Source organism: Solea solea, chromosome 17 (assembly GCF_958295425.1).
Source record: "Solea solea chromosome 17, fSolSol10.1, whole genome shotgun sequence".
Classification (NCBI taxonomy): Eukaryota; Metazoa; Chordata; class Actinopteri; order Pleuronectiformes; family Soleidae; genus Solea; species Solea solea.
In genome coordinates this window covers 20,457,036-20,484,514 of record NC_081150.1, presented here as the reverse complement: position 1 = coordinate 20,484,514, position 27,479 = coordinate 20,457,036, and the positions used below count along the sequence as shown (strand labels likewise).

The window sequence follows — 27,479 nt, the reverse complement described above, 5'->3', positions numbered from 1 at the left end:
CGCCTTTGACTCGCCTTTATTTTGAAATACAAGATTAGGGAATGTTTGTTTTCCTGATCACTTCCTGTAATATGTTATTTTTCTGGATTCGTTTGTTTGGTTAAAAATTATTTTATTTTTATTTTTTGCAAAAACAAAACACTGCATCACAATCACAATCAAAGGTTATTTATACACACAGACAAAAAACATTTGTACATTTTTATTTCAGATAAATTACATTTTAAATCCCTTGTTGCTTCAGTTTGGCATCTGTAGTTTTACGTCATTTAAATACAGTTCTGGTGATGAGATGTTTTATTATTTATATTAATTTTATTATGTACTTATTATATATAGGGCCACACGGTGGTGTAGTGGTTAGCACTCTCGCCTTGCAGCGAGAAGACGAGCCCCGGTTGGAACAAGGGCCTTTCTGCATGGAGTTTGCATGTTCTCCCCGTGTGTGCGTGGGTTCTCTCCGGGTTCTCCGGCTTCCTCCCACAGTCCAAAAACATGCAATGTGGGGATTAGGTAAATTGGACACTCCAAATTGACCAAAGGAGTGAGTGTGAGAGTGAATGGCTGTTTGTCTCTATGTGTGTGTGGCCCTGCGATGGACTGGCGAACTGTCCAGGGTGTACCCCGCCTATCGCCCGATGTAGCTGAGATTGGCACAGCACCCCCCGCGACCCTCTGGTTGAGGATAAAGCGGTAGATGATGACTGACTGACTTATTATATATATACCTGTCCTTGCTTTATCATCTAAAATATCAAATCTGTGACACAAACACAGATGAATGAATGGACGAGTATTTTATATAATTGCTCTCGTCACAGACTTGAATAAAACCACTTTTTTTACGACCTCAGCTGTTTCTAGTCATCTCAACACCTGCACAAATAATACACTAAATGTTTTCAAAGTAAAAAAGTCACATTTCTGAGTTTTCTCAGAAATCATGCCCTTTTAATATTTTTTTTAACTTCATTTCAAAAAATCTTGTGTGGCACTAATATTCTTCCATATGTTGCACTTTATGGCTAATATTGAATTCATTTGCACTATCGTACATAACTGATTGGAACAGTATTAAGTAGAATTTCAGGTGTTTTTTTAAACCACATTTAAAGGCAGTAGCTTCATTCTGATACACAGAATATTTTATGTCTATGGTTTTACTTCCCATCAAAATTACTCCAAAGGGAAATGTGAGGAGAATAAAGTGAAAACATCTAATCCGAGGGATTAAATTATAAAATCCAAACAGAATTGAAAACAAGTTCAAAGTCAATAACTTTATTTATTAAAAAATAGTCTGACCTGGGCTCACTGTACAGTATAAAACAATTCATTTACAAGAAAACACCGTAGCAAAGAAAAGTCACTTTAAAAAAACACTTAAAGTCAATACAGGAAAAAAACAAACAGACATGTGGAACTGCAACACACTGAAACACCGCGTCACCTCTCGCCTGATTGATTCCGTCATTGCCTACGTTTCCCACAATGCCTTTGGCCGTGACCCAGTTCAAACATTTGAAGGAAAATTCTGTTTAAACTTCAACTTCAGAATAGAAGAATTAACATTTTAAAAGTACATTTTTTTTTTAATGTTTGTGTGTTGAATTAAAACGTTTTTTAGTTGAAAAGTTTCCTGATTTTATTTAACTTTTTTGTGTTTGTAAAAAGTGTGTGTGAAAGGAATCAAGCACAGCATAAAACAACAGGAAGTTTAAACTGTTTTTTTTCCTTTTAAAGAAATGACTTTGACACAAATTCACTGTAAAAAAAACACAACAATCAGTTTAATGTTAAAAATCAAACCTTTTCTACGTCTGAGCCTCGTTTCTACCAGGAGCTTCAGTCCAGTCCACCCTAATCCAGTCCAGTCTGGTTTCATTTAGCCAAGTCCACTTTCATCCACCACAGTCCAGTCTGGTCTCGTCCACTTTGCACTTATGTCAACCACAGTCCATTCTGGTTCAATTAAGTTCAGTCCATTGTAGTCTGGTTCAGTTAATCAAATTCCAGTCCAGTCTGGTTTAGTTTAGTCCAGTTTATTGTAGTCCAACACAGTCCAGTCTAGTCCAGGTCACCATGGTGCGGTTCACAACCTTTCCCTCTGATCTGACTGCGGAGTCAGTTACGTTAAAACATGCTATTCACGTAAGAGATGCGCAGCTACGTAGATGACGTAACGTCACCAGTGAAATTTCTGAGGAACAAAACTGAGCAAAGAAGAGCGCGACAAATTAAATACAGGGCGACAGTAGGACACACAACTGTCCGTGTGCTGTCTTCTAGTCATGTGACCGACTGTTTCTGGACCACCAGAACAGCAGGGGGCAGTACAGATCACTTATTTTGGTAACAATTTGAATGTTTGACAGTGGAAACACAATTTTAATTTCGTGCCACAGTGAACGGGACTAAACTGGACTGGACTGATCCACATGATCAAAACAAGGATGTGGAAACTAAAAACAAAACAAGTCACAGAGTCTGTGAAAAAATTGGCAGCCCAACTAGACGTCGTTACTCGTCCACGACACACGAAACAAGGACAAATTAAAGGCATGGTTCAGGTTTTATGAGTCACTGACAGCATCTTACACACAGCTGAGTGAGCACGAGCGCGCACACTCAGGAAAACATGGCTTATAAAAACAGACATTTTAACCTCTTAACAGAAGACAAAATCTACGTCAGTTTCAGTCTACGACATCTTAAGAAACATGTTCACGTCTTTATCTCACCGTTTTCTCTCCCACACCAAAGCCCATAGAGAAAGTCAGTGATTTTAACATCACACACACACACACACACACACACACACACACAGGAGATGTTGATCCACTGCTGCCTCCATCACTGTGTCTTATTTTGTAAAATTCGGCATTAAAAATCCTGCATTCGGATTTATCTCAGTGGCACAAAGTGACCACACGAGGCAGCAGTAGACCAGCAGCTCCTGTGTCTACCGCAAGCTAAAATCACAGATTTTCTCTATGGGCTTTGGTGTGGGAGACGTGGCGTGAACACATCGTAGATTTTAAACAGACTTTTGTTAAGTGGCTAAAATTTGTGAATTTTTTTTTACCCTAAATCCTGAACTACCCCTTTAACTATATGCCCCCCCCCCCACAGTGGAAGACATAGGATGACTGCCTGTTTTTTCTCTGTCCATCAGCTCCTGTCTCAGAAGTGAAAACGCTTGCTTTAAGTGCTTCGTTGTTGCTGCTTCTTGTGCGTGCGTGAGTGTGCGTGGCAGGGCCAGAGGGGGCGGAGCTCTGCCTCCAGCGAGTCCTTGAAACTGAGGTAGCTAACAAGCCCACGGCCAGCGTCACATGATCACATCTGTAGAGAACCGTTATCCTAGTGTCCAGCTTTGCAACGATCGTCTCACGTGAGCGACCTGATAATCAGATTATCACGTCACATGGAGTCCGACTTCAGAAAGTCAGACTTTAAGATTAAAAAAAAAGTGCTTTTCCAGGAGGACGTCCATCCATCCGCCCGTGGTGACGCCACACAAAAAGAAAAACGTGATCCACTCCCAAAGTCACAGCTCCTGTTTCGTGATTATCTTGTACAGCACGGCAGCTTCAGAGGGGACAAAAGCAAAAGAAAAGAAAAAAGGAAAAAAAGGGCTGGAATACGACTGGACCACTGAGTCAGGTGACCTTACCATTCCATCCACCAGTGACAGCCTGCAGCGTGACAACGCCGGACGCTGGTCAGTCCTCATAGTGACACGTCAGGACCAGCCTCGACCCCTTTGCCCTGCTAGTCAGGTAACAGAAGGAAGCAAATTAGAGAATGGAAACAGGGATCGGATACAACGTCTCTCTCTCACACACACACACACACACTTATCCATGGAACATGAGCATTAGAAGACGAAGCGCTCACACACACACACAAGAACAAGCATGCACATGTCACTGACAACAAAGCGAGAGACAAATTCACAACATGAGTTAAAGGGATCGATCAGGTCCCCCCCCCCCACCCCACCCCTCAAGTGTGGCTGATTGAGCAGATGTGAGCGCCCCCTGTTGCTCAGGACCAGCCCGAGAGCAGACGCTCACTCTCGGTAAAGACGTGGCTGCCAGTAGAGACACAAAGAAGACAGATTTTTAACTTTATCTCACTGTGAGACAGACTTTTCCAACAGGAAACTGACGTTTATAAACCACTCACTCTCCCACACCAAAGCCCACAGACAAAATCAGTGATTTTAACATCACAGCACACAGGAGTTGTTGATCCACTGCTGCCTCCATCACTAAGTTCAAATGTCTTATTTTGTCACTTTGGTATTTGAAAATCTTGATTTAGATTCATTTAAGTGACACAAAGTGACCACACGAGGCAGCAGTAGACCAGCGGCTCCTGTGTCCCCGCAAGCTAAAATCACTGGTTTTCTCTATGGGGTTTGGTGTGGGAGAGTGAGTGGTTTACAAACGTCAGTTTCCCGTTGAGAAAATTCTGTCTAACGTTGAGATTAGAAGGTATCATAGACTTTATGACGTCGGTCGTGACAGCCGCGCTTTCACCGAGCACCTCCAGGAAAAACGCGCTCTTAAAACAGAAAAATCTGAAAGGTCCCGTGTGCAGCAGGTGGAAAATATGAGCAGAGAGAAGGGGAAAGGGTGAGGGGTGGCCAGCAGGGGCAGCCCATTTGTCTTTGAAAGCAGAGGGAGGAGTCATGCAAACAACAACAGCAGCAGCAGCAGCAGCAGCAGCAGCACAACATCAAACCTCCAGAGAGAAACATGCAAGATTAGTATCCAGGCCTTCAACAGCGACTAGATCCTTCTGGGACAAGGAAAAAGCTTCACGCTTAAGCTAAATTGATCAAATTGTGCTTTTATTCTGCACCACCACCAGTAACAGTCATTAGGGGGGCGGGGCTAACTCTTGATGCTGCGCTGACAGTGAATTTCAGACCGAATTGTGAGACATTTATGTGTTTTTGTTTTTTGTCATGAGGGACTGATAAGGATGAAGTATGTCACTGCACATACAGAACACTGGACTGGTTTGAATTTGATGGCATGCAGAGGTGACACTGTAGCATGTGGCCAACATTGGCAAACCTTTAATCCATTTTCTTCCACAAGGAGCCTTTAAAAATTAGTTTGAAGGCAATTTGAAGAGAGAATTTGCCGAAACATGAATTTGCAACACAATTTGAAGTTTTTGTACACGTGTGCGTGTATGTTTATTAAAGCAGACAAACAGCAAAGGATACAAGCCAAAATGTAAAGCCAAAAAAATTGGACAACGATGGTCCTTTTTTTTTCTTCTTCTTTTTTTTTTTTCTTTCTTTCTCAATAACAAGACACGCATTAACTTTGTGACAATACAAATTGTATTTTTTTTTCATTTGTTTTTAAATACATGTTTAGGAGAGACATATGCTTTGTTGCTGTGAGCTACTTGGAACATAACCAGAATTCCTAAAACATACATAAAGCTATAGCCAAATAGACAGCTCGACCACATAATTGCATCTAAAAATTGTTTTCACTTTTTCGTTATGGAAAAATCTTTTAAAACGACCCTTTTAAAAAAATAAAAACAAATATAAGGGGGGGAGGGGGGAAACCAGTTCGCCAGAAACAGGTGGGAGTGCGACTACGCTTCGAGTCCAAGCGAATTAATAAAATATGTACAAAAAGATAAGATCTTGCCAGATGTCACCAATTTGAGGGAGGAAAAACTGCAGGCAACCGTGTGGGACTGAGGGCCAATCAGATCAAAGTCTCTACATTTAAAAAAACAAAAAAGGACACCAACAAAAACAAAACAAAAGACGGAACGCTTATCAAAGACCTACGGGGATTTACTTCCACTGTTGCCCAAAAGAATCCTGATAAAATTCCTGGTTGTCAGATTTGTAACCGGAATAGTTACCAGAATGATCACCACCTTGGAGCGGTTGCTGAGCAATGGGTTGAGAGCCCCAGTTCTGATTATTGGTCTGGCGACGCTTGGAATCTGGCTGGTTGTACCCGTCAGCTTTGCGCTTTCCTCCTACATTTCCACCGCGGCCACCCCGTGCACCACGTACCCCTCCGCGCCCTCTCGGCTGCACTCCTCCTCCCGCTCCGCCTCCTCTCACGCCCCGTCCGCCGCGGCCTGGTCCCGGTCCGCCTCGCTGGGGGAAGCTGGCACGGCCTCTGGGTGCGCCGGCCCCGCCGCGCCCTCGGCCTGGAGAGGATCCGCCCCGCGAGCCTCGGCTGCCACCGCGCCCTCGGCTCGGAGCCTGGAAGTCATCGTAGCCATAGTAGGGGTCTTCGTAGCCACCGCGGTAGTTGTGGTAGTCGTAGCCATAATAGTCGTAGTAGTCCTCGTAACCACCGTAGTAGTCCGGGGGGTAAGAAGAATAGCCGCCCCGGTTACCACCCCTGCCTCTGCCTCTCACAGGCGGCGGCATGTGCTGAGGGTAGTAGTAGTAATCATCATACCTGATTTAAACAAAAACAAGAGGAAGTGATGTCAGAGAGTAACATCCTGATTGGTCCATGATCTGACAACAATGTCCCGAGATGACTTGTGCTGAGTCAGTATCTTTCTACGTCACTCTCCCACACCAAAGTCCATAGAGAAAACCAGTGATTTTAACACCACAGCACACAGGAGCTGTTGATCCACTGCTGCCTCCATCACTGTTCAAATGTCTTATTTTATCACTTCAGTGTTTGAAATCCTTCACTTAGATTTACCTCAGTGACACAAAGTGACCACACGAGGCAGCAGAGGGCCAGTAGCTCCTGCGTCCCTGCGAGCTAAAATCACTGGTTTTCTCTATGGGGTTTGGTGCGGGAGAGTGAGTGGTTTACAAACTTCAGTTTCCTGTTGGAAAAGTCTGTCTCACAGTGAGATAAAGACGTGAAACACGTCTCAAAGATATCGTCAACAGTGCCCCGTGTTTCCATCAGAAGACGTTTGAGGCGTTTCTTACATTTGCGTTTTGGCCGCCTGTCTCTGGGCTTTGCGCTCCTTCCTCTTCTGATCTGGTGGTTTGGCAAAAACGATCTCAATGGGCTCTCCCTCCAGCTCTTTGCCGTTCATTTCCTCCAGTGCCTGAGAAGAAAAAAAACCAAAACAAATACACTCATCAATTTCAGTTTCAGGCAGAGGAAGTGACATATGTGACAACAGGGGGTGAAACTCTGTACCTTGACTGCATCGTCCCGCTCCTCAAAGTGGATGAAAGCGTAGTCTTTGGGCTTCTTCACTCGCTCCAGTTTTCCAAACTGACTGAAGGACTTCTCCAGGATTTCCTCTGTGACGCCATTGGCCAGATTTCTGACAAATAAAACCTTCACCTGTGAAACAAGAGGCAAACATCGCACCGGTTAATCACGTGGCTGCTGCGGTCCTGCTGCTTCAGTGGCGTCCTCAAACTCATATTTTTTTTCCATCGCATTGTAACTGAAGCTGACCTTGGACATGACCTCTGGGTCTGGGTCTTCGATGGGATCGGCCCACTCCACTGTCACCACGTTGCCCCACACCTTGACTTTCCCGCTCATTAGCCGGCGCCGGGCCTGGGCCGCCGTTTTGTGGTCTTCGTACTCCAGGAAACAGAAGCCGCGGTTCTTCTTCTTGTCGTCAGGTTGATGGTACAGTATGACGTCGCTGAGTCCTTCTGATGGCGCACACAGACCAACGCAGTTTTAAAAAAAAAGTCAGCAGAACGGGGTCGAGGGATCGTCCGGCAAAGAACGCGGACGGGAGGTTTTTACCTGTGACTTTTGCAAACTCCTCCACGATCTGCTCCTTCGTTTTACTCTTGGGGATGGAGCCGACAAACAGCCTGTTGTTGGCGACGGATATACACACACCGATCTGCTTTCCAGGGCGGATCTCAAAGTTATTACACTGTAAAACAACAAAAAACAAAAACACGTCAGACTGAACACGATGAAGATCGACAGTATTTCACACACTACAACTACAGCTTCAGTGAACATTTTAAGATTATTTTCATAATCAATTTGTGAACAATTTTTCCCAAACCTGGAAACAATATTCCCAAAGTTTGTCCACAAATTAAAATTAATCAGTTCAAATGATTTCTTTACAACATGGAGCAAAGAAAAGAAGCTGAGAAATCAGAAAACCTAGTTCTAATTTATAGTGTCTTGGAATTACTGGAAAGACGCACACTCTTGTGAAATATTAATATTTGGCTAAATTCCACCAAACGTCCCAACAGACATACCAGCTTCACCGCCTCCTGCGTCGCTTCTTTCGTACAGAACGTGACGAATGCATAGCCTCTGTTCAACCCGGTCAGCGGGTCCATCATTAGCCGCAGGTCCCAGATGGGCCCGGCCTTCTCAAAGAGAGGAACCAGCTCATCTTCAAATAAGTCGCGGGGAATCTTCCCAACAAATATCTACAGAGAAGAAGAACATGAGCACCAACTCCTGTTAAATGACAATGTACAGATGACGGCGAAATGGACGGCATCCAGGTTTACCTCCGTTCCAACTGTGGGCTGATGGCCCGTGTAGACCGACTCAGGGGGCGGGCCGCCGTACTTTCTCTGTCCGGTCGTTACATCGAGCGTGTACTCTGTTCTGTCCAGGAGTTCTTTGATTTTAGCTTCGTCCGGTCCTTTGGTGGAGTCTGCAACTTTAGTCCCTTGTTTCTCCCGCTGCCTGTAAGTCTTCATCACTCCACAGAGAAAGGCACTTTTGTTCTGCAGGAGGGAGAGAAACGCGCAACTTAATGCACACTCCTGTTATTTTCCATCATCGATAAATCTGACGATTATTTTCTTGACTAATTAGTTTGAAACCCATTTTATTTATAAAAATAGTCATTTTCATTCATTTAGGAAGCGTAAAATGTTGGAATTTTCAGTTCCACACTCACTTTCTTGTAACACCTTTCAGTTTCAGTTCTAAAATCAAATAATCAGCCTGAAACCCTGCATGTAACCTCAGTTATAACGTAACGTAGGAGGACATAGACCGTGACTCGAGGACTCACCTGCACATGCGACAGGTCGCTGTCTTTGAACTGCACCAGCACTTGCATCGCCCCCTCCTCATTGAATTCTTTTAAGGCTTCAATCGCCCTTTCGTCGAGATCACTGTGTGCTAATAGTCCTAAAAATCAATTCATTAAGAAAAAAAAACTTGTTATGGAAATAACGCTTTGATGAGAAAAACTTGAACAGATACTTTAATTGAATCAAGAAAGACTGTGACATTGACGACTAATGATGTTAAACTAGATTTCAACAAAGAATTTAATTATTGATTTTCCTCCAGCTGCTGCTTCAACAACACTTCACCTCCAACAACCTGACAGCTGCTTCATTGTTCCTGATCGTCACAGCACCAGCTGCCTTCAATCTACCTTCCTTCAACCATTCATGCTCCACCCATCTTTTCCTCCACTCAATCAAGTCGGAGACATAAAAGCACATTAAATAGTTCAGACAGACCTGAGGCAACAAACTGAATAGGTGTGTATCCGCAGAACACAAGATGTTTTATTTCAATTTGAACTGTAAAGTTATTTGTCTGCTTTTCAAATAAAATACTTTGAATTCTATAGCTGATTAGAATTCAGAGACTGATTAATGACTGGTGTTATTTTTCAGCTCACTATTGTCTTTGACAACCATCAGCTAAAAGGATTCCAGTCACCTGACCTAGATTAGTGGCCTTTTCTATAAAGAAAAGTGCAACATGACGAGAACACACTGATTGGCACGGATTAATTGTATTCGTTGAGACACAAACCAAACACAAAAGACATCCATGTTATTTAAATACAGTCATGCCTCATCCATTCATGAGAACTCTAATGTAAAAGGTGTAGTTCTGACACAAATCCTTCATGATCCTTTCTCTGCATGTTTTTAGAACTTCAACTTTTGTGTAAAAGCAGTAAAAAAAAAATAAATGTGTGCTTACCTGCTACATAAAGTTCATCTAACTTCTCAGCAACCTGCTGAGGTAATCCAGCTTCCAGTAAAGCATTGAAATGTTCAGAGTGGGTCACCTCAGCTGTAGTGTCCATCGGCTCCTCTGTGCCCATCGGCTCCTCTGTGCCATTCCCATTTACATGATCGGCTGCCATGTCTCCAGACATCTGTGCAGAACAGATTCAGAGACCATTAAACATCAACGCCACTACAGCTCATGGACAATCTGTAATAACCTGCACCACTTGGTCTTAATCTGAACATGTTTTTTACTTGACACTGCTTCTCTTTCATCCAAAGTTTATTGTGAAACCTAAAATAATGTGATTTCTGTCAGTTGGACCCCACCAGTTTTCAAAAATCCATTAATGGTTGAAAGTTTAAATCAGACAAATGTAGGATGTGGTCCATAACAATTTACTTTTGTACATAATACAGCTTACATTTACACTGGCTTTGAACTTTTTAAACGGAACACTTAACATATATCACTTGTGCAACATTCATAACTTTGAGATTTGGATTTCTGTAACTCGTTATCTGCACTTTCAACGCTCTCTTTATTGAACGCATTCATTTAGCCAGATGCTTTTTATTCCAATGTTCTGTGTGTGTGTCAAAATAAAGTGGATTTTTGAGTGTTATTCCTGTGGTTGGCGCCATCGTTCAAGCCACTTTCCAGACTGTAGTGTTTGTGTGTGTGTGTGTGTGTGTGTGGCTCCTGGGTTCACATGTGTTAAAACTCAAAAAGTTACGATGACCCGAATAGCCGCGTTCACGCGAGATAAATACAAATAGAATAAAAGTCTATGTTACTATAATAAACATAACCCCGTGCTCCAGTTTACTGTTTTATATACAAACACATCCACCACGCCTGTTGGTTAAGCTACGCTAGGCTAACGTGCCCGGCTCGGCAGACACCGCAGGCCGCATCGATGCCACACGCGTGCTGCTGCGAACAAACCGTGGTGAAAACAAACCTCTCACCTGAATCTTACAAACACGGCGTCTTTAAACGAATATGTTGCTCATATTTCCATGCACATCTCCTTTTTATCAACGAGTCGCCACATAAAAGGAGGACGATTTTCCCAAAATGCCGGCTAGCAGCTGTCTGTGTACAGTACACGGCTAACACTGTGGTCGGTGCAGAAAGACAACAACAAAAACCGCAGCACCCGCTCCGTAAACCAGCGCCGAGCTCCGTGTGTGTACGTACCATGCGAAGTCAAAGGCGGGTGCACGATGCTGCTGTGCCGTGATGACGGATGGTTCTGTGGAGAAAAAGGGAACAGAACCGCGTCGCTGATGCTCCGGTGGCTTTCTTTACTCCCGGTAAAACAAAATGGCGGGGGCGTAACGTCGCGAGCTGTGCTCCTCTCCTACACAACAGGGGTCTCCCGTCCCGCATCGCACGGGCTGTTCGATTTCAACCTTTATTCGACAGGTGGCAGCACCGAGTCATTGTGTTTTACCCCCACAGCAGTTTGTTTTATCATAATACTTGATAATCAGGGATGTGCAGTATTTCTGACATGTTTTTAAAATACAAAATATTACTTTGTAATTTGTATTTTATTGAGATGACGTAATTATACAAAAGCATTTATTTATATATCTTTAAAGATGAATAATTGTAATAGATTTGGTATGTAATTAGCCATTGCTTTGACTGTCAATTCTTCACTTGTGCTCTTATGTAAATTTAAATTTAGTTTTTTAATCCATCCAACCATCCATCCATTATCTACCGCTTTATCCTCCACCGGTGGGTTGCGGGGGATGCAGTGCCAATCTCAGCTGACATAGAACATCAGCGGGGTACACCCTAGGCAGTTCGCCAGTCCATCAGAATCATAATAATAATGGGGTTTTTTTTCTCCTCAAAATACATATTGATTGTACATATACTGTTCTTCATGGAAGAGGATTATTTCGGAATTATTATTATTAGTATTATTAGTATTGTTGCATTCACATACCAACAATTAATTGATATGTTTTTTGGAGTAATTATTTCTGTTTTTCGGTGTAATTTATTTTTTCTGTTTTTCAGAGTAATTTTTTCATGGTTGGTTCTTAGGAGTAATTTTTTTTTCTTATTTACTGAATATTGTATTTACTTAATATTTTTATTTTTTTAATAAACACATTAATTCCTTTATTGAGAGCACCTGAGGACTTTGCGGTTGTTCAGAAGGACAGCTCATTCAGATCTGTTAGACATAGCAACCTTTATTCAGGATCAGTTGGACAGATATGACATGCTCCATGGATACAAGATGATGCATTTGAAATGTATTCAGGCTGGCTACGGGATGATTCAAGAGACCATTAGGAGACTGCCGAAAATAAGGGAGTCACTTGCAGGTTGGAGGTTCTCGCGAGAGTTCTCCATCATTCAGAAAATATTACTCCGAAAAAAAGAAAACAGACAGAAAAGCCGGAGTTTCGTTTTTCTTTTCTTTTTTAAATTAATGTAATGCACTTCCGTAGATTATGTATCTATGAATTTAGAAAATAAAGTCATAATGTGTTTTGTACATATTATTATAAAGTATTTATAAGAAAATACTGTATGTACAAATTATTAAGAAAATTATTATTTCAATCGCTTTAATTGACAATTGTGTCTCTAATCCTCTTCCGTAGTTCTATGTTGTTGAACGTTCGACAGAGGAAAAAAATGGACACGGGCCGTTTCGTCACAGTATTGTGGGCGTGGTCTTCTTTGCTATTGGCTGAGTGCGAAATTTCAAATGTAGGAACGAGAGCAGCAGCTTGAGTTCAGTCACCGCACACAATAATAACGAGTTTAACGATTTTTTTAGTATTTGTAAGTGAATGAACTACTAAAGTAAATGGAATAACAACAGTTAATCTACTGTACTGCGAGGGAAAAGATAATTTTTTAAAAACCCGAACCAAATGGATATCAACACGTATTTACAGTAAGTTCAACACGAAACTCTCGAGCTAACCGACTGCTAGCTCACAGGGGCTAGCGCTGTTAGCTAATGTAAAAGCTGTTTTTAGCCCAACTTTAATCGTTTTTTTAGCGTATTTATAAAAGACAGTAGACGTAACGTTTCTTGACTTAAATCTGTATATATACATTTGTTTGTTCTTTTAGATGTTTTGAAAGCAGGCTGAGCTCCTACACCGGAGACGACCCTCTGGATCCATGGGACAAGTTAGTGTTCTTCATTTTATTATTGTTTTTAATTTAAAGATTGTCACGCTCTATTCCTTTTATGCATTTATTTATTTTGCACCCGTGTCATCTTTCCATATCCATAGTCTTGTATAAAGGACCTACAAAGGATACTTGAGTGAAAGTACAAGTGTCTTATAACAGAAAATGACAAAGACGTGTTATTATAAGTGACCTTATGTTTATTTATAATTTCGTATATATCTATCTTTATACTGATGTTATATCGATGGACACAACTACTTTGAAACAAGAGTATGTTGAATGATATACTAAAGTGTGCGTGTACATATACAGTATATCACAGGGTGTGTTAAATTTGATATTATCGCTCTCACACTCCTCATACTAGTCACTGGAAGTTCAACATGGCACCTCATGGCAAAGAACTCTCTGAGGATCTTAAAAAAACAATTGTTGCTCTACATAAAGATGGCCAAGGCTATAAGAAAATTGCCAACACCCTGAAACTGAGCTGCAGCACGGTGGCCAAGACCATACAACGGTTTAAGAGGAGAGGTTCCACTCGGAACAGGCCTCGCTGTGGTCGAAAGAAGTTGAGTGTGCGCGCTGAGCGCTATATCCAGAGGTTGTGTATGGAAAATAGACGTAGAAGTGCTGTCAGCATTGCTGGAGAGGTTGAAAGGGTGGGGGGTCAGTCTGTCGGTGCTCAGACCATACGCCACACACTGCATCATATTGGTCTGTATGGCTGTCGTCCCAGAAAGAAGCATCTTCTAAAGTTGATGCACAAGAAAGCCCGCAAACAGTTTGTAGAAGACAAGCAGACTAAGGACATGGGTTACTGGAACCATGTCCTGTGGTCTGATGAGACCAAGATCAACTTATTTGGTTCAGATGGTGTCACACGTGTGTGGCGGCAACCAGGTGAGGAGTACAAAGACAAGTGTCTCTTGCCTACAGTCAAGCATGGTGGTAGGAGTGTCATGGTCTGGAGCTGCATGAGTGCTGCTGGCACTGGGGAGCTGCAGTTCATCGAGGGAACTATGAATGCTAACATGTACTGTGAAATACTCAAGCAGAGCATGATCCTCTCTCTTTGGAAACTGGGCCGCAGGGCAGTATTCCAGCATGATAACGACCCCAAGCACACCTCCAAGACGACCACTGCCTTGCTAAAGAAGCTGAGGGTAAAGGTGATGGACTGGCCGAGCATGTCTCCAGACCTAAACTCAATTTGGACACTTTCACTTAGGGGTGTACTCAATTTTGTTGCCAGCAGTTTAGACATTATTGGCTGTGTGTTGAGTTATTTTGAATGGACAGCAAATTTTCACTGTTATACAAGTTGTACACTGACTACTTAACATTGTAGCAAAGTGTCATTTCTTCAGTGTTGTCCCATGAAAAGATATAATTAAAAATGTATAAAAATGTGAGGGGTGTACTCACTTTTGTGATATACTGTATATCTGGTGATTATTTTTCTTTCCCCACATTGAGGTGGTAAATATCTCAGTACAAATGTGTTGTAGTTTAAAAGGTGTAAAATAACTGTATATATCAGACTGATATATCAGTCGACGTCACAAAAAGGCTGCAACGAGGGCTGAAACAGTTACTTGATTAAGCAATTACTAAATGAATCACTAACTAACTAACTATCTTTATTTTGACAATCGATCAATCAGTTTTCTGATTTTTCAGCTTCAAAAGATGACTCGATTATGAAAATAATTGTTAGTTGCTGCCCGAGCTGCACCGGTTATTCAATACTAACTAGCTTTTTAAATGTGAATATCTTCTGGTTTATTTGCGCCCTATAACAAAGAAAGCGTCAAACTGAAGCATTTTCTGTTTGTGGACATTTGAGAACATCATCCCAGAGAATGTTGACACACGTTTGTTGCACATCCGGCTGTGTGTCGTCCAGGTTTGTGGAGTTTCTGGAGCAGAGGTCACCTGCAGACGGTGGCAGTGGGATGTCGGTGGTGTTCGACTCGCTGGTCCAGAGGTTTCTGAACGACGAGCGATACGCAAATGACACCAGATATGTGGACTACTGCATCAAATGTGTAAGTCTGACTGAAATGTTCCACACACAAACACGCGTGTCAAAAATACAAGCCAGAGAGAGTGTGTGTGTGTGTGTGTGTGTGTCTTTACTGTGAATCTGTCTCACAGGCCAGTTTCTACACCGACCCTGTGGCGCTCTACAGCTACGTCTTCAGTAAAGGCGTCGGCACCAGGACGGCGGCACTGTATGTGGCGTGGGCGTGTCACTTTGAGCAGAAGGGTCTGAACGAACAGGCCGACGCCGTGTATCAGAAAGCAGTGGAGAACCAGGCGCAGCCGGCAGACACTGTTCTCCAGGAGTACAGGTACAGGAACATGTCTCATTTATTTGTTTTTGAAAATTCATCACAAATAGTCATGGGTCATAGAAAGTGCTTGGATTTTGTGCAGTAAAGAAGTGAAGTTGATTTTTGAGGTAAATGTCTCGCGTGTTTGTCAAACGTGGCATCATCATTACTAGACACTGTCTCTCTGACATTGACGTGAGATTACGTGCAGGACAACGAGCGTATAAAGTTAAAACAAGAGCGAGCAAGTGACACCGTGGTGTCTGGGGAAATAAAAATCCCAAGATCTGTCTCACCAAAGACAACTTTACAGGGACAATCACTTTTCGGCACATTTTAAGCTGTGTCGGCACATTCTCGTCCTTGAATTTGAGGTAATTGGTCCTGGAAAGTCCTTGAATTTGATGTCACCTCGACAGTTTCCATTGGCTGTCTCTTTCATTTTGAAACGCCTGCACATTTGAGTGGACTAGAAAACAAAGGCTTCACTTTTATGAAATGGATTTGCTTGTGTTTACGTTGCCTTTTACTCTTTTGTAGCGGCAGAACTTTCCTTAGCGCACAACAGCAGAGTGGACCCTAAAAATAAGCAGCTCTGAGACCCAAGGAATCAGAATAAACAACTTAAATGGAGTCATTGAATTTAGGTGAAATATCGTGGCAGAGTTTTGAAAAGTGACGGATGATTTAAAGTGTGTGATTTTACTAAATGTAAGTAATGGAAGTTTGAAAGTTGTTCTGTGTTTTTAAATCTGATCTGCAGACAGTTTCAGACCAGAACCAGGAGCCAGACACCAGGATCAGGTCAGACTATTCACTGTCTTTGCTCTTTTGTTTCTTTCATTAAAATGTTCAGTAAGACACATCAGCGACTAACAGTTTTTTTATTTTTGGTAACGCAGGAAGCGTGGCTCCTTTACAGACGTCACATTTAACCAATCAGATGTCGTCTCACAGAGAGCCAGTCGCTCAGAGCAAGGTGTGTGTGTGTGTGTCTCAGATGATTGATACTCTGACGTTTGAAAGTGTCTCACACTCTTTGTCCTCTTGTTCCAGACCTCTGTGGACCTTCTGGCCAAACCACCCACCGTTAAAACGGTCGTAACGTGAGTGAAGACGGAAACCTTTCACTCCACAAATCTCTCATCTAATCATCTGTGTTTTCCACAGGTTTCTGTGACTCGTGTGAAAACAGCGACAACAACAGTTAGTCGTAGATTAATCTCCTCTGTCGTCGTCTCCCCTGCAGACTCTCCCGCTCTGAGAATTCGGGCGTGACTCGCTCACACCAGGACTCCAGCGTTCACACCGTGTCAGAGTATCTGAAGGACGAGCTGCTCTGTGACGGGACTGAACTGTCCTTCGAGGAGGCTCGTGCAGTGAGGTACTTCCGTACGCTCCAGGAGAGGCAGCAGAGGGAGAAAAGAGAAATGGGTGAGTCTGTGGAGCCGTGACACTTGGAAACGACGCAAGAAAATAAAATTTCTTTGTTTCAACGCGTGTTTAATTCCTGTGTTGAAGTAGAGGACTTGGTGAGGAAGCAGCTGGAAGGAATACGCAGCATCAAGTCCGAGTTGGAGAAGGTCGATGGAGTTTTAGCGAACCAGCCTGCGCCACAGAAGGTCAGACTTTATTTATTTTATCATTAATCCTCCATCTATTTAATGCCTTATGCTTAAGACTCAAACATCCAGCTGCTTTGACTTCATGCAGTGACAGTTTCGGGCTATTAGAAGTTTGGTTGTGAGCAAATTAGGGATGTAACGCTTACCGGTATGACGATAAACCGCGGTAAAATTCCCGACGGTTAGTACTACGGTTTCAAATTTTAATTATCGTTAAAACCGTGATTGATTACCGCAACTGATTACCGAAAAACTCACAGTGATACTGCTCATTTCCTGGAGAAGCAGCAGCACCTGAACGGCACTCGCTCAGAAGCGGGTGCGCATGCGCAGTTTGCACTGTCTGTCCAGCGACAACACGGCTGAAGCCACCTGCGCTCCAGAGATTACCCCCCCCCCGTAAAATCAGAAGTCTGGGCATATTTTGTATTTTTAAACGATGTCGAGGGTAAAATAATTGAAGACAATCAATCCTTGTGCAGAAAATGCAAAAAAATAAATCTCCGCGAAGCCACTTCCAATTTGAAGTCAACGTCATGGTTTGTCTCGCGAAAGCGAGTAGTGTGCAGACGACAGGTACCGTAGGAGACCAAAATGTGTTTGTTTCTGTGTTTTTTTATTTTATTTCTATGCTGTGTACGACCGCTGCTACTTAATTATTATCCGACACAGAGTGAGGACCTGTGTGTGTGTGTGTCAGTCAGTCAGATGATAATTATTATTAATAATAATAATAATAATAATAATAATAATAATATTAATAATCATATAATATAAAATATCTTTTTTTTTTAAATAAAACTTGGTTAAAAGGTGTGTGTTCAGTACTTTTGGAACATTTTGAACACATCTAACAATACCGTGATAATATTGATAACCGTGATAATTTTGGTCACAATAACCGTGATATGAAATTTTCATATCGTTACATCTCTAGAGCAAATGGACTTCTTTTCACCCTCTCACACCAAAGCCCATAGAGAAAATCAGGGATTTTAGCTCACGCAGACACAGGAGCTGCTGGTGCGCTGCTGCCTCGTGTTGTCACTTTGTTTCACCAAGGTAAATCTGAATTCGGCTTTTTTCAAAAGCCAAATTTTACAAAATAAGACATTTGAACTTGGTGATGGAGACAGCAGTGGATCAACAACTCCTGTGTGTGTGTGTGTGTGTGGTGATGTTAAAATCACTGATTTTCTCTATGGGGTTTGGTGTGGGAGAGTGAGTGACTGAAATGAAGGGGTGCAAATGTGCCAAAAAAAATAAATCATTGTTTATATTGTAGCTAGGTAGTAAGTGCTTTCGGTTGCAGCACCACACACGGGCCTGGCATATGTACTGCAGCGGTAAACGGTCGTTTTCTGGTGAGGTTTTGTTTTTGTTTTTAAACTGCTTGACTTCCTGTGTTCCAGGTGTGTGTTGTTGAAGCCGCCTCCTCTCTGGTCGGCTGTCCCACCCAGCAGCCGCTTGGTCGCCCCCCTCGGCCCTGGAACCCTCTGAGCAGCAGACGCTCTCTCGGCCTGACATTACTCGCCAAACCAACCTTCATGCAAGACGCCGCCGTCCATGAAGGGAACCACCCCGGACCTGCGGACACGAGTGTTCTGAGCGCGGAGGTATCCCAGCAACCCTCTGTCCTCCCTGACAGGAGCGTTCATTTACAACAACCGGCACTGAATCCAGCACCGACGCATCCCAAGTGTCCAGCGAACCAGCTGCTCCACAGACCCGTCTCTTCCCCCACACCTGTCCCTGCTGTGGTTCAGCCCGGCAGCTGGGAACACAACCACACGCACCAGTGAGTACTTTAGTGTTGAAACTGTATCATCTCTAACAAAACAAATCTCTATCTGTGATGGAATAATTACTTTATTTAGTTCCAGATTTGTATTGTCTGGTTGTATGAGGTACTTGTACACTCATTTTTTACATATAAGTAACTGAGTGCTCCCTCTGCTCGACATGATAAACATGTCCAACCAAAGACTCGGCTAATAAAATCTACCTCAGTTTAAGTTTCACGTCTTTATCTCACTGTGAGACAGACTTTTCCAACAGGACACTGAAGTAAACCACTCACTCTCCCACACCAAAGTCCACAGAGAAAATCAGTGATTTTAACATCACAGCACACAGGAGCTGTTGATCCACTGCTGCCTCCCCCACCAAGTTCAAATGTCTTATGTTGTCACTTCAGCTTTTTAAAACCTTCACTCAGACTCACCTCAGTGACACAAAGTGACCACACGAGGCAGCAGTAGACCAGCAGCTCCTGTGTCCCCGCGAGCTAAAATCACTGATTTTTCTGTGGGGTTTGGTGTGGGAGAGTGAGTGGTTTACAAACTTCAGTTTCCTGTTGTAAAAGTCTGTCTCACAGTGAGATAAAGACGTGAACGTGTTCTGAAGATATCGTAGATTTTAACTGACATAGAATTTATTTGTGTCTGTCTGTGTAAACCCTCCACCTGAGTTCTTGTGCTGTTTCTTTTCCTCAGTGACGTCAGTCAGCTTCAGGAGCCTGAAGAGAAACTGAACAGTAAGTGAAGCTGCAGCTGACAGGAGGCTTCACCACTCAGCCCCCGTGACTTCTCCTCAAACCTTCTCTCTGTGTGTGTGTGTGTGTGTGTCACAGTGTCACAGGGAGGCTCGGTCAACCTTTCTCACGTCACTCCTAACACTTCACTGGGCTTTGTTCAGGCCACACCGTCCAGGGTGCTGCCGTCACCCACGGTCAACACGCGGGAAGCACTGGGTGAGAAGAACTGTCCTCTCTCTGACTAGCTTTCTGTCTTTGTGTGTGTGTGTGTGTGTGATATCAGCACACACTGGAGCTGCGACGGAGACGTTTTGTGATTTCCTTTAATCACGTGCTGTTGACTCTGTGTCCAGATTTGATCATGGACATGTTCCAGGCTCCGACGCTCTTAGAAGATCCTTTTGACGACTCGTCAGTTGTCCACGGCGCCGAGAGAGAGTTTGAGAGCAGATTCCAAAGAAATGGTGAATATGATGGAAATGTGTCCAACGTCTGATACAAACTTTTTCACATGTTACCTGAAGGCAACTGGGACGTTCACTGACACGCTTTGTTTTTTTAAGGTGCGGCCTCGCCGCTCGATGTCACATAACGCAACAAACACAAGCGACTGATCCCAGGTCTAATCCTGACATTAGAAATCCATGTTCCTTGGTTTAATCCTGACATTAGAAATCCATGTTCCTGGGTTTAATCCTGACATAAAAAATCCATGTTCCTGGATTTAATCCTGTTACCGGTTCCCTCGCAGTTTTAAACCAGATTTTAAAAATCCACTTTCCCAGGTTTTATTACTGACTTTAATAATCCACATTTCTGAGTTTAATCCTGAAGTTAAAACATCCATTATTCCCGGTTTAATCCTGATATTAAAAATCCATGTTCCCGGGTTTCATTTTTAACGTAAGAGTGTCACATTCCCGGAGGTTAATCCTGAAGTTAAATATCCAAGTTAACAGGTTTAATTCCGATGTTAAAATGACGTTCATTAAGACGAATGAATCTTAAATTCCTGTGTTTAATCCCGACATGAGAGTGTTGTATCTGGGTTTAATTTTAAAATGTTAGAAAACCAAGTTTCCATGTTCATCCTGGGATTGAATATCCGTGATCCTGGATTTAATCCTGAAGTTTAAGTTTATTTGTATAATTTCCAGGGGGCTCTTCCGTGTCGTCAAATCCTCCCGCGTCCGCTCCGTTCACCATCTTCCAGGACGACAATGACAAAGAAAATGCCAGGTAAATATGGAGTTACCTCTTATGTTATTACTGGAAATAAAAGCTTTGGATGAATGTGAATAATGTTCCTGTGGTTGTTCAGTGCTGCTGCTCCTGCTGCTCCTGCTCCTGCTCCTGCTCCTGCTCCTGCTGCTGCTGTGGTGGAGAAGCCTAAACCAGCCCGAGCTCTGGCTGAAATCCCAGTGTCAAAGCCAGAAAAACCTAATGTGAGTGTCAACAGAACTGAATTATCATAACTATAAATTTAGTTTTTGTCACAACAAAAGAAACGATCATCTGCAACATTGAATTCATTCAAAAGTAACTTTGATTTTAGCTTCAGGTTTTTCCTCAAGTTTAGTTTAGATTAAGTTTTGCTCTGTAAAACCACTCACTCTCCCACACCAAAGCCCATAGAGAAAACCAGTGATTTTATCATCACAGCGCACAGGAGTTGTTGATCCACTGCTGCCTCCATCACAGAGTTTGAATGTCTTATTTTGTCACTTTGGCTTTTGAAAAACTTTGTGACCACACGAGGCAGCAGTAGAGCAGCAGCTCCTGTGTCCCTGTGAGCTAAAATCACTGGTTTTCTCTCTGGGTTTTGGTGTGGGAGAGTGAGTGGTTTACAAACTTCCGTTTCCTGTTGGAAAAGTCTGTCTCACAGTGAGATAAAGACATGAACGTGTTCTTAAGATATTACAGACTTGAGCTGACATAGATTTTTGTGATGCAAGTCCTTTATTTAGCTACTTTGTGTGTGTTCTTTTTCTTTTCTGATCAGGAGACTCCTCCAGATCTGATGCCGGATGAGAGCGCCATGTGGGGAGCTCGCTACAACCCCCTCAACTCTCTGGCCGCGTGTCCCAACAACACCACCGACTTCGCCATGTTGGCCCAGTTTGTCTCCACGCCCTTCACTCACAAAACGCCCTTCAGCAGCAACTTCTATCCAGACCGAGGTACCTGCGCCTGGCCTGCGCCTGCACTTCCAGAAAATGTTGCGAATAAATGTCAAAATGCTGCACTTTGTTTGGCTAATCCAGGAGTTTTTCTTGTTCCAGAAAACACCTGCGACGGCAGCGAAGCTGACGACGACGCTTTCACCAGACATCAGCCCAAAAAACTGAGGTAACTGTTGTGTCGTCTGTGACGAGCACAGTTGGACGACGTGTCCTCGTAACCGCGGCGACCTGAGACCTCTTTGTTTGTTTTTTTCAGTCCCATAATCGAGCAGAGTCCGTCCGAGGAGACGGGCGCCAGTCGACTCGAGGCGTCCTCGGTGAGGTGCGGCACCATCGTCGGCGAGGGCCTCGCCGCCACCGCCAGCCGGCACTGCCTGAGTAGCTCATCCATCACCATGGTGCAGCCGCCGCCTCCTGCTGTCCTCTCCTTCAGAGACCACACGCTTTGTCCCACTGAGTCCTCCAGCACCAGAGCCAGCAGCTGGGAGGATTTCAGCAGCCCTGAGCAGACGCCAAAACCCTCCACACTGCCCCTGCAGGTAGGAATGAGATGACACGAGTGATTCACAACATTATGACTATTGTATATGTAAAGGGTTGGTTTTAGAATGTTTTTTTTATTATTTATTTGAATAATTAAAACCAGTTTCAGTGATTTTTATTTTTTTTTTTCTCTCCAGCTTCTTTAAAGTGAATATTCTGTGGTTTCTTTGCTCCATAGAACAAAGAAGTCATGAAACTGACCTTCATTCGTCAGAAAATATCAATAACATATTGTTTTTCTGAAATAAATCTGTCTTTGAAGCTTCAAAATAACTAAAATTCTCTTATGTTCCACCTAAAAACTTTCCTCATCCGTTCAAAGGACAAAAAGTATAAAAATATTCACATTTAAGAAGCTGAAAAATGACAGAAACTAGAAAATATTCACATTTAAGAAGCTGAAAAATGACAGATACTAGAAAATATTCACATTTAAGAAGCTGAAAAATGACAGAAAGTAGAAAATAGTCACATTTAAGAAGCTGAAAAATTACAGACAGAAAGTAGAAAATATTCACGTTTAAGAAGCTGAAAAATGACAAAATAGAAAATCTTCACATTTAAGAAGCTGAAAATGACAGAAAGTAGAAAATATTCACGTTTAAGAAGCTGAAAATGACAGAAAGTAGAAAATATTCACATTTAAGAAGCTGAAAAATGACAGAAAGTAGAAAATATTCACGTTTAAGAAGCTGAAAATGACAGAAAGTAGAAAATATTCACGTTTAAGAAGCTGAAAATGACAGAAAGTAGAAAATATTCACGTTTAAGAAGCTGAAAAATGACAAAGTAGAAAATATTCACATTTAAGAAGCTGAAAAATGACAGAAAGTAGAAAATATTCACATTTAAGAAGCTGAAAAATGACAGAAAGTAGAAAATATTCACATTGAAGAAGCTGAAAAATGAGAGAAGCTTTTTAATTATTATTATTGTGAGTGATTATATGAAATATCGTGTCTTTCTCTCCGGAGGCGTCTGAATTGACTTCAGTCCAATCAAAGACGGAGCCGTTTAAAATTATGGAAGATGAAGAGGAACCCGCTGAACCAGACCAGAACCAGAAGCCAGTCTACGATGTTCCCATGAGTCCGGACTGCGCCCTCAAACCAGACTGGATGACCATCAAAAGTCCTGAGGCCATGGTCCAGCCGGATCTGGACCTGGACCTGGACCTGGATGTCTTCCTGAGTCCACACAGACCCAGCACCGTGAACAGAACCCAGGACGTCCACATGAGTCCTGAGCAGCCGCCGCTCTGTGCGGACGTGCCCATGAGCCCGCTGCAACTGCCCACGACCCCGGAGCGCGGCGGCGACGTGTCCATGGACGCGGAGACGCCGAGGGCGGCGCGGACCACAGAGCTGCGGCTGGTGTCGGACCCCTGGGACAACGACCTGGTCTGTGACCTGCTGAACTCACTGACCCCGCCCCTCACCGCACACCCTCGCTGCATCACCTGGCAGTGCAATTTACCAAACATCACCCCGAAGATGACCATCAGCATTGGTGAGCTGCGGGTCTGACTCCCGCCCGACGCTGTTCTGGTTCCGGTTCTGTCACGGTCAAATTAAAAATGTTTTCACCTCCACAGGGAAGTCGTCGCTCAGAGTCGACTGCCTCCTCGGACAAGGAGCCTTTGCCACGGTTTACCAGGCCACTGACCCCGTGACCTCAGAGAGGATGGCGCTCAAGGTCAGGACGAGGATGATGATGATGATGATGATGATGATAGAATGGAGCACACTCTTGTGTTAAATATGTCAAACACAAATGTTCACATTTAAGAAGCTGAAAAATGACAGAAAGTAGAAAATATTCACATTTAAGAAGCTGAAAAATGACAGAAAGTAGAAAATAATCACGTGTCACTGATCATACATGTAACGTGTCACTGATCATACACGTAACGTGTCACTGATCATACATGTAAATTGTCACTGATCATACATGTAACGTTGAAAGTTTTCACTCAACCCCACATGCTGTGTAATTCTGTCTTGTCAGCAGAAGCAGAACTTTAATCTCAGAATTCTGATTTTAATCTTTAATTAGAGTTATTTTATCTGATACATTATCCGTCTATAAATGCAAGGAAGTCCACCTTTATTTTATGAGAATTGACAGGAAGCTCTGCCCGTTTCCTATTCAAATCTAAAGCTGAGCTTAAAAGACGTAAATATTGATTTGTGTTTGTCAAACTCTGGAAATGTTCACATTTAAGAAGCTGAAAAATGACAGAAAGTAGAAAATATTCACATTTAAGAAGCTGAAAAATGACAGAAAGAAGAAAATATTCACATTTAAGAAGCTGAAAAATTACAGAAAGAAGAAAATATTCACATTTAAGAAGCTGAAAAAAGACAATAGGTAGAAAATATTCACATTTAAGAAGCTGAAAAATGACAGAAAGTAGAAAATATTCACATTTAAGAAGCTGAAAAATGACAGAAAGTAGAAAATATTCACATTCAAGAAGCTGAAAAATGACAAAGTAGAAAATATTCACATTTAAGAAGTTGAAAAATGACAAAGTAGAAAATATTCACATTTAGAAGCTGAAAAATGACAGAAACTAGAAAATATTCACATTTAACAAAGTAGAGCAGTTCAGGAAAAATGCCAGACCTGGCAACCCCTCGTGTGCCAGGCAGACAGAATTCATTTTTAAATGAACTGGCGTCATAAATGGATGTTTTAATTCACTCTTTGTGTATTCTGTGTATTCATCGACGGCCTCAGGTCCAGAAACCGGCTAATCCCTGGGAGTTTTACATCCACACTCAGCTGGACGCACGTCTGTCCCCGGATGTCCGCCATCTTTACGGCAGCGTCCGCTCGGCTCACCTCTTCCACAACGCCAGCGTCCTGCTGGAAGAGCTGCACAACTACGGCACCCTGCTGGTACCATCGACCTGCTGTCCCTCTCTGTCCTTGTCCCCGCCTCTCTGTCTCTCTGTCTCTGACCGCTTGTCTTTATTTCCAGAACGTGGTGAACATGTACAAGTGTCTCAGTGACAAAGTGATGCCTCAGCCTCTGGTCATCTACTTCACCGTCTGCATCCTCCACATGGTGGAGCTGCTGCACAGCGTCCACGTCGTCCACGCCGACATCAAACCGGACAACATCCTGCTGGGGGAGAGGTAACCTTCGCCGACCACGACCTGAAAACACTGACTCAGCAATAATTGACTTGCATTTAAACAAAAACGTGGTCCTCGCTGGTGTTTTTGCTTGTTTGAAAACCTTCGTTCAATCACTGGTTTTCTATGTGGACTTTAGTGTGAACTTTAGTGTTTACTTTTAAAAGGTAAAAAAATTATTTGATCTAATTAACAAAACACTAAAAATCTACGTCAGTTTAAGTCTACGATATCTTTAAGCACATGTTCACGTCTTTATCGTAACCGCTAGAGCGACTTTTCCAACAGGAAACTGACGTTCGTAAACCGCTCACTCTCTAAAACCAAAGCCCACAGAGAAAATCAGTGATTTTAACGTCACAGCACACAGGAGTTGTCGATCCACTGCTGCCTCCATCACTGTTCAAACATCTTATTCTTTAATTTTCGGCATTTGAAACCCTCAATTCTGACTTGTATAAGTAACACAAAGTGACCACACGAGGCAGCAGTAGACCAGCAGCTCCTGTGACCCCACAAGCTTAAATCCCTCATTTTCTCTATGGGGTTTGGTGTGGGAGAGTGATTGGTTTACGAAACTCACCGTGTGTCAGGTTCCTGGAGAACAAGTGCTTCGAGTCGGAGAACGTGGACCACGGCCTCGTCCTCATCGACCTCGGACAGAGCATCGACATGACGCTTTTCCCACAAGGCGCCGCTTTCACCGCCAAGTGCCTGACGTCGGGCTTCCAGTGCACGGAGATGCTGAGCGGGAAACCGTGGAACTACCAGGTAAAGACGCGGCGACATCATCGGTGTGTGACGTCACCGTAGAATAACAATCTACAGGAGATGACATGCGTGTTTTTTTTATTTTGTTTTCCAGACGGACTACTTTGGAATCGCAGGGACCGTTTACTGTCTGCTGTTTGGGACGTACATGCAGGTGACCAACGAAGGCGGAGTCTGGAGAACCAACGCTGTGTTCAGAAGGTACGAGGTCTACGCCCTCCTTTTCCTACCGTCAATAATTCAAAACATGTTTCACGTCTTTATCTCACTGTCAGACGGACTTTTCCAACAGGAAACTGAAGTTTGTAAAGTCACTCACTCTCCCACACCAAAGCCCATAGAGAAAATCGCTGATTTTCTCTATGGGCTTTGGTGTGGGAGAGTGAGTGACTTTACAAACCTGAGCTGTTGTCGGCCATGTTGTTTATTTCCCCTGAAACTCTCCCGTGACAGAAACCCTCACAGCGACCTCTGGCTGAACTTCTTCGACACGCTGCTGAACATTCCAGACTGCGGCTCCCTGCCGAGTCTGCGGCGCCTCCGCGGTCAGCTGACCGGCGTCCTGCAGCAGAGCTACAGCAGCAAACTGTCCACGCTCAAGAGCCGCCTGGTGGTTCAGCTGCTGGAGAGCCGGAAAACCAACCGCAGGTGACGACAGCGGCCGCCGTGGCGACGACTCCTCTTCTTCATCTTTTTTTTTATTCTTATTTTCTTTAAAACAGATTCAGAGAAATCGGTTTAGGTTTAGCGCCTGTTTTTAGTTTGTACTGAATTTGTACATATGAAAAATGTAATTATTATTTAGTTTAGATTTTTACGTTTATCAGATTCTACATTGTTAAAAGTTCACAAAGTGAAAATTGTTTGTTTTCTTCTCTGAAAAAGAATAAACTTTGTGTTGAAGTATTTTAAAGAAACTGTTTATTTTTCACATTCCATAAAAAAGAACATTTGCAGATTGTTTTCCCCTTCGTGAAGATTTGTCTGCCAGCACGTTTGACTCTTTAGTCGAGTTCAGTCTACGATGAATTTAACAACACGTTTCACGTCTTTAAAAACAACACTCTGAAATTGACACGGAATTTTTTGTGACATCAAATTTTATGACACTGAATTTTTGGAGACACATTTTTTTAGGCATCACATTTTTGGACACTGAATTTTTGGAGACAATTTATTTTGATACTTAA

The 27,479-nt window shown here is 42.9% G+C and overlaps 2 protein-coding genes and 1 long non-coding RNA gene across 4 annotated transcripts; 1 reads left to right on the top strand and 2 right to left on the bottom strand.

Moving 5' to 3' along the window:
- Positions 1 to 1,265: 1,265 nt before the first annotated feature.
- LOC131443912 (uncharacterized) lies at positions 1,266 to 3,997 on the bottom strand. Its single transcript, XR_009233677.1, has 2 exons — positions 3,674 to 3,997; positions 1,266 to 3,588 (listed from the first exon to the last, which is right to left on the bottom strand). It is a non-coding gene; the product is annotated as an uncharacterized LOC131443912 (long non-coding RNA).
- Positions 3,998 to 5,180: 1,183 nt separating this feature from the next.
- Positions 5,181 to 11,314, bottom strand: syncrip (synaptotagmin binding, cytoplasmic RNA interacting protein). Its single transcript, XM_058613991.1, has 10 exons — positions 11,169 to 11,314; positions 9,936 to 10,113; positions 9,001 to 9,119; positions 8,486 to 8,707; positions 8,225 to 8,401; positions 7,746 to 7,881; positions 7,443 to 7,648; positions 7,176 to 7,325; positions 6,959 to 7,080; positions 5,181 to 6,461 (listed from the first exon to the last, which is right to left on the bottom strand). Exons 1-10 carry the CDS (start codon positions 11,169 to 11,171, stop codon positions 5,837 to 5,839), a joined length of 1,938 nt encoding a protein of 645 aa, XP_058469974.1. The 5' UTR covers positions 11,172 to 11,314; the 3' UTR covers positions 5,181 to 5,836.
- Positions 11,315 to 12,696: 1,382 nt separating this feature from the next.
- bub1 (BUB1 mitotic checkpoint serine/threonine kinase) lies at positions 12,697 to 27,192 on the top strand. 2 transcript variants are annotated; one of them, XM_058612692.1, is made up of 25 exons: positions 12,697 to 12,900; positions 13,083 to 13,142; positions 15,058 to 15,199; positions 15,309 to 15,505; positions 16,251 to 16,291; positions 16,390 to 16,466; positions 16,544 to 16,593; positions 16,737 to 16,921; positions 17,012 to 17,109; positions 18,525 to 18,910; positions 19,608 to 19,648; positions 19,745 to 19,864; positions 20,002 to 20,112; positions 20,806 to 20,887; positions 20,970 to 21,093; positions 21,651 to 21,828; positions 21,931 to 21,997; positions 22,088 to 22,370; positions 23,349 to 23,883; positions 23,969 to 24,069; positions 25,117 to 25,278; positions 25,361 to 25,518; positions 26,112 to 26,289; positions 26,384 to 26,490; positions 26,743 to 27,192. In XM_058612692.1, the coding sequence occupies exons 1-25, from the start codon at positions 12,878 to 12,880 to the stop codon at positions 26,939 to 26,941; spliced, it is 3,705 nt and encodes a 1,234-aa protein (XP_058468675.1). In that variant the 5' UTR covers positions 12,697 to 12,877; the 3' UTR covers positions 26,942 to 27,192. The 2 variants fall into 2 exon arrangements, with proteins under 2 accessions (XP_058468675.1, XP_058468674.1); XM_058612691.1 differs by having other exon boundaries at positions 17,009 to 17,109.
- Positions 27,193 to 27,479: the final 287 nt, after the last annotated feature.